The 12,759-nt window shown below is 36.5% G+C and overlaps 1 protein-coding gene across 1 annotated transcript; it reads right to left on the bottom strand.

Moving 5' to 3' along the window:
• Window positions 1-3,884: 3,884 nt before the first annotated feature.
• LOC114286719 (uncharacterized) lies at window positions 3,885-12,190 on the bottom strand. Its single transcript, XM_028229931.2, has 9 exons — window positions 11,649-12,190; window positions 10,953-10,989; window positions 10,770-10,848; window positions 10,609-10,654; window positions 10,423-10,521; window positions 6,322-6,390; window positions 5,890-6,238; window positions 5,620-5,768; window positions 3,885-4,965 (listed from the first exon to the last, which is right to left on the bottom strand). The coding sequence occupies exons 1-9, from the start codon at window positions 12,108-12,110 to the stop codon at window positions 4,204-4,206; spliced, it is 2,052 nt and encodes a 683-aa protein (XP_028085732.2). The 5' UTR covers window positions 12,111-12,190; the 3' UTR covers window positions 3,885-4,203.
• Between the last annotated feature and the right edge of the window lie 569 nt (window positions 12,191-12,759).

Below are 12,759 nucleotides of genomic sequence, written 5' to 3'. Positions count from 1 at the left end.
CTTACCAGCTCATTTCCCCAAAACAGTGCGGCTTAAGGGATAAAGATGGAGGTTGTCGTTTGGCTGAAACTTCCAATTGCCCGAGACAATGAAGTAATTGTCTCCAGCTCCCTTGTTGGAGTCTGGGAGGTCGGCTACGATTTTATATTCGGTGGATCTCGGCTTAAGATAATAGACATAGTCCGTGTCTTTTCTAATACGACACATGGTATAACAGTATTGGAAGTCGGCAAGTGTAATCCTAGCATTCTCTTGTTTAACTAAGGCTATGGTACCAGTAATAACTCGGTAAGAATTGATGGCAAGTTGCATTGGGTTCAACTTATAGAAGTGAAGGATTTGACGGAAAAAAATGGTCAAGTGGAAACCGAAGTCCACACTCAATAAAGGCAACTACAGAGAAGGGCATGGAGTGATCAGTAGGCATGATGGAGTCATCATCCCCAACCAACCTCAGATTGACATCGGCTGGGATTTCAAACTCTTGCCTAAAAAAGTCTAGCTTAGAAGGGGTGTCTACCCGATGTTTCCACATACCCATGATATCGGGATAACTAAAGGTATTGGATTTCAGAAAAAAGATGTTTCGAAAAGGGTTATTGGGACCTCGGCAAAAAACCTAGGTTTGAACTGGTGCAGAAATTTGTAAGGGATGTTTCAGTTTTTCCTAAAATGTGGATTCTACAGACAAATCCCAAACCTAAAACTATGGAGATGAAGATCAAAGGCACAGATCTGGAAAAGACACAAAAAACAGAAAACAAAGGCGAAGTTTCAGAATCAAGAACAGAGATGGACTATCAAAAACATGAAGAATACAAAGGCTTGAAGGCCAAGAACAATGGCAAGACGTGCAAGAAAACTATGAAGAGTACATGTATTCAAGGCATAAGCAGAAAGTAAAATCAACGCATTCAGATGTATGATTCGCAAATTAAATGTTTGAGCAAGGTAGTAATAACAGGAAATTTCATAAAAGATCAAGAACTGGAATAAGACGAAAACAGTTGCTTACCAGAAAATATGACGCCGGTGTAAAGATCGCTGAAGTCAGACGACGGTCGTAGAGGCAACGAAATGGTGCAAAACACGCCGAAAGGGGTGAACGGAATAAGGTTCAGAGTAAGGGTGCAACACGGGCGGGTTCGGTCGGGTTGGGGGTCTGCCCAAGCCCGACCCGAATTGTATTTGGCAGTGCCCAAGCCCGCCCAAGCCCGACCACGAACCCGAGCATTGCTGCCCAAGCCCGGCCCGAGCTTTGTATTTTGAACTCGGGTTAGCCCGAATTGCCCGAGTCCAGAAACCTATAGGTAGATCTAAGGGTAGACATAAAAGATGCTAATCTAATGGTAGAAGACTAACCAAAAAAAAATAAAAAATAAAAATTAAGACTAACTCTTTTACTTAATAGAAGACTAACCAAAAAAAAAATAAAAAATAAAAATTAAGACTAACTCTTTTACTTAATTTATATATATTATATAATTTATTATATTATATATATATTATATATTATATAATTTATATAATATATTAAATTCAATTCGGGTTCGGGTTGCTCGGGTTGGCCATTGGTTCTGCCCAAGCCCGGCCCGAATTACAATTCAGGCATCAAAAATTTGCCCAAGCCCGTCCAGATTACAAGATATAGTTGCCCAAGCCCTAAAAAAACTCGGGCTGGGCTCGGGTTGCTCGGGTTGAGCCCGCCCGAGTTGCACCCCTAGTTCAGAGCAAGGAAGCTTGAACAATGGCGGACTCGAGAAGAGAAAGTTAGAGAGAGAAAAGGTTTTCTAGAAACAAAAATAAGGTGAAAGGAAAAAAAACGAAGAGATGTTTTGTTAAAAATGAAAACAGCAGCAAAAAGTAATTAATACGCCTGGAAGAACGTACGCGTCAAACGGCGCACGTAAAAAAGAGACGACTTACGGGCGCGTCACAGGTACGAACCAATAAGAAGGAAACGCGTGGTTAAAAACGGTTGAATTATGGTGTATGACAGCTCATACGCGTGAAAGGGTTCTTGAAGTTCTTGTTCTTCAACAAAGACATGTCGGCCAAAATAATGATCTCGGCTGAGATACTGAAAACCGACGTATTGGGAAAACGGAATGATATAGGTTCCATCACCTCAGAATACTGAGGTAATAGAACCTAGGGACAGTTGTGGAGATATATTTTTGAGCACCGACACATGGCAAGGTGACGCCGACGTGTCAGCTGAGGTGTTACGTGTCAGGGTCATAACGCCGAGGTGATCTCGGTCAAGCCGAGATTATCTCCGAAGATATCGGAATCCGAGATAAGCGGATAAGAGATAAGGGACAAGAGTCCTAAAATAAAGAGGAGACTTAGCCAAGATAAGGATAAAGCTCTTAGAAAGTTTATCTCTATCTCTAAAGGAGTCCAAGGTAAGTATCAAATAGGAATCCATAGAAGTCAGGCTTCTATTGGGATTAGGATTGAGGTAACTATATAAGAAAGGCACCCCCGTGGGTCTAAGATACACAATCTTATGCTTTCAGCATTGAGTTTAGTATTATTGATTATCTTTGAGAGATATACTGACTTGATCGTCGGAGTGCCCCCGGGTGGTCGAAACCACCGCTGGAATCTTCTCTTTCTGTTGCAGGTTAGCCAAGTGTCATCTATTCTGCCAGTGTTCTCTAGCTGAATACTGAGTCGGGCAGTGTGATCAGAAAATCACCCACACAGTATAATAGTTTAGTACTTGATGTACAATTAACCCTAGCGTTGGAGCTGGCCTACATGTTGTCTTGAAAGCAAAACGATTTTTCAATAATTTAAAATGACTTGTTTTCCAATCATCATTGAAAAATGTTATAAACTCTAAATAATTTATCAAATTTTCTACCAAATCTCAGAAGTGGAACCACACACATGTGGGTTTGTATGGGTCTCACACCCATGTGAGAAGTTTGGTAAAAAATTTAGTAAATTATTTGAGGCTTCTAACCTAACCCATAATCATTGCCACAGGCACTGTTACATTCTCATAAAAATTAATGTATAGTTTTAATTTTTTTCAAAAAACAAATTGTCTCATGCTCATATTCCTTACCTACCCGGGTTTTATATTTTTAATTTATTTCAAAACAGAATTGTCTCATGCTCATAATCTTTATCAAAAATGAGTGAGACCCTCACTGGGGGTAACCCCCATTACCCCCAATGAATGCTGATTGGTCCAATTTTTATTTTTTTTATTTTTTTATTTTTTTATTTATGCTCTTCTCTTTGACCCTCACGTGTATGTGGGGTGGCGGGTCACCCCCAAGTAAGAGTCTATCAGTTTTGTAATCTTTACCTACCTGGGTTTTAGGTACAAGTATTCTTTTTATTAAAGATCATTGGAGCTTTTCTTGAGAATGACATATGTTACACTATTATAAATAATCAATCTTTTGAATAATCCAGATAAAAATATTTGCATGCAAAGAGCATTCCAATTCCATGTATTGATTTGTGTGTTATTTTTTTCACTCAATATTTTTAGGTTTACAATTTTACAAACAACTGTTAGGTCTTAAATAAGTTTCAGTCAATAGAATGTGGTTAATCTATTATAATAATTCAACGCTATGTAGCCTAAAATAAAATTTCAAACACCATTGCCACATAATTCCAAAAGATTTCCCTCTAACATGCCTATAAGTTAAAAGTTAATGATAAAAAAACAAAAATTAAAAACATTCCTCCCCAACTTCCAGATTTTTTAAACTTATTCTGTCTCATAACTTATAAGTATACACTGCAGCAGTATAGAATAAAAAACCAAAAAACAAAAACAAAAACCTATAAGCTGCAAGCTTTGACCAAACAGGGCCAACATCATCTAAATGATACATTATGCTATTCAATCAACATTAATGATGTAATACTTCTACCTTTTTTTCTTTTTTTAATTATTGAGAATTAATTTAAAGTATCTCACTAAACCAATACAGATCTTACTACAGAAAAAAGCTTCTCTGTTTTAACCTAAAAAATTGGTGCATATTAATCTGTACAACACTTCTCCTCCCTACACTATGCTATAATCACTTGAAACACCAATCTGGGGTTGCCCATCATATCCATCATCATCAGTACAGAAATTTTAATCCACTTATTATTCTGAGAAGCTGCTGCAACCTCCCTCCTATCCTTGCCAAAAGTCAAATTAGAAAATATCCAATCTTGATTTCATAGCTGCAATGCTAAATCTGGCTGCTGCGGTGAACCGATACGAAAACTAGAAGAACTCGGCGAGCCCGGTCCCTGGAATCTTACATTCAGGTCAGGTGGAACCGGAAGAGAATACTGTCGATGTTGCCAAGGTTGCACCCCAGAAAGCACTGCCACTTCAGGTGTACTTCCAGGATTTTCTGGCAACTTGGGTTCTGAAATTGTTTGGTTTGCCACCATTGTAGGAGTCAACGATGACAATGTGTTGCTTCTGGAAACCACACCGAGCATTGGAGAAGGCACCGAAGCCTCTTCCAACCCAGACCGAATTGTTGGCATTGTTCTTACCATCCCCATTTGAGACGAAAGATCATAACCCGACACACCATTGAAACCATTCCTACCAGGATTTAGCATGTGTTTCTGCTGAGCGTGGAAGGAAGTTCCAGGGCTATTGGAATTTTGTCCACTGACCGCTTCAGCCATTTCTTCTTTACGAGGCAAAGAAGACCTGTGCGTGCCCACAGAATTGACTGACATGGTTATTGGTCCAAGTGAATGCCCATCATGCGCCGGGTTATTTGAAGATCTCTGCTCAGGTAATGTAGATGGTGGCTGTGGTAATGCATCATTTTCTCCTACCCATCCAGGACCAAACTTTACTCCATTAGGCAAAACACTCTCAATTTTCTTGGAAGCGATTTTCCAAACAGCGGGCGCAAGATTTGCAGCAAATCGAGCTAGGCTTCTCGCATAACCATGCTCCGAATGTAGACCCACCTGAATTTGGGGGTAAAAAGGGGAAACAATGGTTAGTGCATTTAGGTTACCACATATTCTCCAAAGGCCAAAAGATAAAGATAAACAGTAATTCAGCACAATACACAGTGTTAAGTCACCAACTGCACCCAAAGCTTTAAGTTGTTAGTAAATTAGTCCAACAATGTATATTAAGCTAACCTAACACCCCCTTAAACTTGTCCAACATTGTTGGGCCCATTTTCCTAACAGTTCATGCTTTTGGAATAAATCCTGGATCTAACCTATGGCGAACACCAGATCATCATTCAATGAGTATTGTCATGACAATCAATCGTGTAATACACAAACAGATATTTTTTCCCAGTCTGCATATCTCCACATGTAAATTCCTAGATTCTTCAATAATATGAAAAAAAACATATGATATAATAAAGATTGTGTAGCCCAATAATTTTATAGGTCTCCCAAAACAATCACTACACAAAATAATATCTTTTTTAGGAGGCACCAGGTGGTCTTGAACCCATCATCTATCAATACTAAAATACATAACTAATAGAAGACATTTAAACACTGGTGCTTGAGAAAATACGTGATTATCTTTTATCACAACGTAGTTCCAGCTCCCAACTACAACCCAAATACGTAAAATAACTTTCTCACTATACATACCCCCATTAATGGCTTCATGTCTCCATTGAGGGTAGTCAATACAAAAGTCTCATTCCCTGAAGGATGGAATTGTTTGTAGGTGGCACGCCTGTTCTCATCTAAGGAAAATTGTTTCTTCCCATATTTCGCCTCAGCCTTCAAAATAGACGCTGCAAACCAGAATAAAAAAGGTCTTTACATTACATACAGAGGGGCCAGAGAATTAAATTTAAAATTAACAGAACAGACAGTGTTTGAGGTGAAGCACAACAGTAGATTAAAGTCCCATACCTGGAAATTCACTATTCCATTCAGATGACAAGTCAACATATGTTTCATTATTGCGAGATTGGTGAGAGGTCCTTAACAATGCATCATTGGACCGAAACCTGAATGGCGAAGGTCCTCTTCTCAGATTGAAAGAGTTGGGCCCAATCACATTATCACCACCAGTAGCAAGAGTTGCATCAGAGGAAGACTCAGGACCAACACGCTCAAATGGAGGACTGCCAAAAGACTTCTTCGAATTCTTGCTAGGTGGTCTGCCTCTCCTCACAATTTTTGGTTGTGGTTCACCATCATCATTGACTTGTCTCAAATTTTCAAAGTCCCTTTTTGCCAGCTCTTGTATGGACCGGGCCTACAACAAATACCAGTATTACAAAGAAGAATAAAAGTAAACTGAATCTGCAAACCTTGGAGTGTGTCCAGAGGTGGCCATACCTGTCGAAAGTAAACGGTATCTGAAGCATTATACAACATTGCATTTGAACATATCAAGAAAACATCTGCCTGCAGAATTAAATAGGTCAAAACCCTTAAAAACCAGCATCCAATATTTTTGCGACAGTTGAACCAAAATCTGAAAAAACCAAGTCCAACTCGATTGTGGAAGGTATCATGATGAAGATGTTTTTTTTAAGAGAGAAGCCAGTAGTATAAGTTCACAGAAGAAACAAAAGCATCAGATATTATAAGTTCTGGAACATTATTTGATTATTATGAGATAACCAATAAAAAAATATACTCATGTCATCCATTTAAATTTTATTATCATACACTGAACCCAAATCACAACCTTATAGTTTCATCCCTCAAGCACATAGAAGGGATATCTCATATCATTGGAAAATTCACCTAAGATATTCAGGCATTTCTCAAATCATAATTTAATCTAGTGGTGCTAATAAGATGGCTAACACAAACAATATATTCATATGTAAGCATGTGTTGTCGAATTGCGATACATATCATGTACCATTGTCTTAGTTTTATGTAGAATGTAGCGCGTTTTGTAAGAGATATTAACATATATGAATATACCTTGAAAAACAAATAACTATCATAGTATTAAACATGACCAAATATACTACAAAAATAAAAAGTAATTAGTCTTGTATAACCAACGCCATAATAAAATTATGGTTAAAGAGACTAATAAAAAAGACCTATTCAAAAAGAGGTAATCGCATACATTCATTAATAAGAGACCAAGTATCAGGGAAGGGGAAAAAAATAAAATAAAAGAAGACTGAATATGAAATACATTAAATAGAACAAATTTATGGCAATAAGTAAAAAACTCAAACTATAATCTATATTAAAAAAAAAAATTTGAGGATCTATACTTCCAAATTTCCAACGAGTTCTATAATGGTTTTATTCTTGAAAGTAAAAAAAAGGCCTTTGGTAGTATTTATTTAACAAAATAAGCAACAAAAAAAAAAAGGTGCTTTTTTGCAATTGGGCCCGACTAGACACAATTGAGAGAGTCCATTTTTGGTTTCAAGATGTGGAACTAGAAACTAGGAATCAATAAGATCGGAATAAGATCACATCCGGACATAAGATCTAGTCTGGCCAATAATTACGTGTTTTACAATCCAGTTGCTAAAACCCTTAGGCTCCAATGTCAAGATCACACTTTTAAAATCCAACAGTGTAATAGAGTAGCCCCTCTCCTCTTCCTTCAAATCTCCAAACAACCTTTGTAAGGATGCGAGAATCATCTGCCTCTTTTCAATTCATATAAATTTCAAGTGCACTACCACTAAAATTTCACTCTCTAAACTCTCTGCTTCTCTCTCTCATGCATGATCTGGCAACGAAGAAAACTGTTATGGCGATAGGGATGCTGAAAGCTACTATCTGGTGAAGAAGAAGAAGAAGAAGATCGTAAAGGTTAGAACAGTTGACTTATTTAATCGTATAATTCATCTCGAATCATGATACATTACCATATTGGACTATTCAAGTTTTTGAAAAATACAACTGTGCGACTTCTTACCTATTTGCACAATATGAGACGAACTGCACAATACATGTCATGTATAACACGATTCTAATAACACACTATGAAACTATTTCTCAATGGACAAGTTAGCGTGACCACAAGCCCCTTCCTTATACAAGTGTGTCATTCACACACCAAGCACTGATATTAGTCTTTTCTGACAAAAACATCTCTTTCAAATTTTCCCTTTATTTTTTCCATATAATGACTACCATATTAGACTAGATTGACAAAGATTATTTCATCAAACCAGACCAGTCACAGGGTGCAAATCAAAATTTGTAATCTAGCAAAAATTAACATTGCTTTCGTGCGTACAATGACAGGGTCGCTTGCAGAACACAAATAAGATTCATCCACAAATAAGAAGATTTTAATAGAGAACCTGCTATTCCCCTGAGTGGGTAACCTAGTTTGCAGTGGGTTTGCTCTCCACATAACTCAAGTTCGATTCTTGTCGACCCCTCCATTTGTCCTGATCATGCTGTCGCTTGATATCCTCGGGTTCAATTCTTGTCAACACTTTATTATTATAAGAAGATTTTAAATTGATTTTAATTCCTATAAACTAGAAGGAATGTCAGCAGCCTTCATGCCATGCTGAAAATATGATCAGGAACATTATAAAATTTACCAACATGGCTTGCACAGGTTAGCTTGAAGAAATGTCAAGAAAATTTCACCAAAGCCCATGTAGAAAAGGTCTCCCTTCTGTACATTGCTTTATGGGAACCAGTCCATGAACTACCGCAGAAGATGTGATCAATAATCCACATAGACTATTCAGGAGTCAGGTCCACATTATGGACTTCTGCCTTCAAAAATGGCAGTGAATTGGTCACCCGAAAAAGCCATAACCATCAAGATCCTTCTTGCAATGGTCATCTGACGACCAGATTGGATTGAATACCTTAAGAAGGAAGAAAAATGGTGGAGTGTTTCATACCAAAAGACTCACTGAGAGTCATGTGGTTGCCAGATGCATATTATATTATCACAAAAATAGGATTAAACAATGACTACTACAACAACTCCATCAAACTTAAATTAAACAATCTTAAAATGACTTACTCCTAGGAATGAAATCCATTGTCAAAAAACTGTGTTAAATTCAGATATATTAGTGTCGTATAAAAAATGGATTTCCTGCTGAAAAACAAATGACTCCACTTAATAATTCCATGATCTTTAGTTTAGTACTGATTCTTCAACTTAAAAGGTTTAGAACCAACAGATTTCTTTGTTTGTCCCTTTCAACTTCTTCATGTGAAATTCAAGGCACGTGTACAGTGTCTGCTTCAATCAGGACTTCAAGGTAACATTCACATAAATAATTCTTACTTAGACTATTTAGCAAGAGTAAAAATTGAAGGTTAAACTAGACCAATTATCACAATTAAGTATGCATGAAAGTCAATTGGAACATTCATATCAAACTGAAGGTTTAAATACTGCTGGCTGTCTGTTCTGGTCATAAAGTGTTAATGGGATCATTGGGATGTCAACAAAACTCAAAGCATATACAAATCTCCTATTGCAACCAGGATCCAACAGAAGAAAGCATAATTCTCTTCTGCCTCAGCCCATCCTCCAAAACTTGAGTGACTTTGGCCATTATCTTCTAGAGACAGAAACTACAGGCTGTAAGTACGCACGACAATTGATTGGAACATACACATCAAAATGAAATCTTGATTCCCAGTCCATCTATTCTGGGCATACAAGTGTCACTGGGATGTCAACAAGACTCAAAAGCATATAAAAAATCACATACTGCAACCCAGATCCAACATGATAAACAAAAATTCTCTTCACCCTCCTCCAACACTTGAGTGATTTTGGACACCATCTTCTAGAGACAGAACTACAGTCTGCAGACTGTAGGTTACAAACAGAGTTCTCAAATCTCCTGGCATTACTCATTTATGCAATTATTATCCAGAAAACATGGGAAATTTTGAACAGGGTAGATTTTCACATCACATGGCATTATATGTTCCAACATTAATTTCCAGTTACCATTTACATCCCGGCATTGGTAACTAATGTATTTCTTGGTGAGCATGGGAAATTTTGAACAGCGTAGATTTTCACATCACATTGCATTATATATTACAACATTAATTTGCAATTACCATTTACACCCCAGCATTAGTAACTAATGTATTTCTGAGTAAGCTAGAACCACTGGCTCAACAATATTAATCACAACAGTAATTTCCAGTTACCAGTTTCAACCACAGATTAGCAATTAATACCTTTGGTTAAGCACAAGCATGAAATTCAGAGTCATTGAGTTCAGGGGTTAGCACTTACCACTTGAGGAAAAAAACCATAAAAGAAGAAGATAGATATGAAAACGTTTGGTGCGGCCGACATGTGATTTTAAAGACACCCATGGATTGTCAAAGCACAAGAAAAATATCTTGTATTTAATCCATACACTAACTATGCACTATAGTAATGACCTTGAGAGAAACAAAATACAGTAACTAACAAAACCAGAAATCAGCCCAGAGCTCAAAACCAACCTGAAACTCATCCAAGTTGGAATAACGCCCCTCCTCTAGTTTCTTCCTGACGGTTCGAAAATCCATCGGGCGCTCAATAATTTCATGGTAATCAGGAAGCTGCATAAAAACTGTTTCAGTACCAATTTAACAAAAGGGCCAATTAAGAATCATCATTATATATGCAACATTTTCCAAAAGAAGCACCTCGTTCGGATCAGCAGGTTCTGAGAAGGCCCCATAAGTGTCTTTCCTGCAGTTGAAGTTTAAAGAGGCAATCAGCTTACAATAATCAAAAACCCAAATAGAACAGTACAAGGAAAAAACAAAAAAAGAAAATCTAAGAAGCTAGAAAAGAAAGCACACACTTTTGAAGCCTGTCAAGAATGAACACCAACAACTTTTTGTCTGGCAAAGGTGTTGTGGGTCCGGAGTCCAAGGGCGACCCTGTCCACAAATAAATCAAAAAATTAGATTAAAATAAAAATTTAATTACTGGGAAATCTCAACAAAACTGCCTTTAGTTCAAGGATGGATAATTTGATTGGAACCATTTAGAGTGTCCGTCGCTTTCTGACCCTTTTCAACCTGCCAAAAAAAAAATAATAATAATTCAGTACCAGTGATTGGGTTAGAAGAAAAATTTTAGAAAAATAAAAACAAGCAGTTAGTTATTGAAGATTCATCATTCAAAGAAAGTTACAGTAAAAAGTCCACAAGAAATAGATAATTGAACAGCGACAGAAGAACAAGTACATGATAAAAATTAACTGAGAATAATTAAAGAAAAGACAAATCGAAACTTTTTTCAAGACATGATGGTGTGTGCGTATACATATTCTCTGCTGCATATAAATAAAAAGATAGATTGATGATTGAATACAAACAATCAAACAATAAAATAATAATAATAATAATAATAAGTATTAACTATATCTAGAAGCAGAAATCTAAAATTCAACCCAGATTACAAAAAAATAAAAAAAATAAAAAAATATACGTATGACCGAGTCAAACCACATATATATGCACTCAGTTGTGATCTAAAAAAGAAGGTTAGAATTACGGCGCGAAATTCCAAAGAATTTAAATCAGTCTAGAAACTTCAACGCAAACAGAAAGAAAAAAAAATTCAAAAATAGAAAATGAAAAAAAGCAAGGATCTTTTTCGATTCGCCAAAAATAGAAAAGTCAGAGAGAAGCAGAATTTAAAAGTTGTTGAAATTAACGGATAAAAATCTCATCACCTGATCAGCAGGAGGAGGAGGAGGAGGAAGAGGGAGGTCTCCACCAGATCTGTCTCCGGCGATTTTAGGTTTCTTGAGAGAAGCCTCGTGACTCTCGCAATCGGCATTAGAATCAGCCGAATTCAAGGATCTAGGTTGAGAGTAATGGTGATTCGAAGGGGGCAAACGAACCACAAGCTTCACCTTTTTCTCTTTGCGCTCGTCGTCATCGTCGTCGTCGTTGTCATCCTCGGAGGAGGCCGGAGATACGCCGGCGAGATTAGGGTCTCGGCGAGTGGATCGACGATTTGGGGGGTTGGAATTGGGGGTAGAAGAAATTAGGGTTTGTTGATGGTTGTGATGATGTTGGTCTTGTTGTTGTTGTTGTTGTTTGAGATTGCGTTTTTGGAGATCTAAGAGAGAGGGACGTCCTTTCTTCTTCTTCTTGGTGTTCCTCATCTCCGACGCAGCTACCTTACCCATTCTCGGCACTTCTTTCTCTCTCTTTCTCTTTCTCTTTCTCTCTCACCAAACGGGCGTTAATTATTATTTTTAGTATTTTGTTTTTGTTTTTTTTAATTCTACGCTAGGAATGTGGGGCTGGAGTTCACACGTGAGAGTCACACGGATTGAATCCATTACAAGCAACTATCAATAAATTTTAATAATTTGACTTAATTTTTATAACATCTTATTAAAAATAAGTCTTAATAAAATTATCGTTAAAAATCACTTTACTTGGTTTTTAGTTTTTCAAAATACTTTTTAGAAAATTCTATTTTCTTATTTTTTGTGTTTTTTTATTTTTATTAAATTTTTTTAATATTTTAAGCAATTTTTTTACTTTTTAGACACACTTAACATAAATACACTTAAAAAGTAAAAAAAATTGTAAATTTTTTTTTAAAAAAATTCACTAAATACAAAAAATATAAAAAAATACAAGAATTCAGTACATTTTTTATATTTTTATGTATTTATTAATTTTTTAAAATATTTTTTCACAAATTTTTTTTCTTTTTAGATACATCTAAGTAAGGAGCATCTAAAAAAGTAAAAAAAATGTTTAAAATTTAAAAAATATTCACTAAAACCAAAAAACACAAAAACCAAAAAAGTCAATTTTCAAAAA

This window comes from Camellia sinensis, chromosome 6, assembly GCF_055761805.1.
Source record: "Camellia sinensis isolate YWXY chromosome 6, ASM5576180v1, whole genome shotgun sequence".
Classification (NCBI taxonomy): Eukaryota; Viridiplantae; Streptophyta; class Magnoliopsida; order Ericales; family Theaceae; genus Camellia; species Camellia sinensis.
This window is presented reverse-complemented; position numbering and strand designations above follow the sequence as displayed.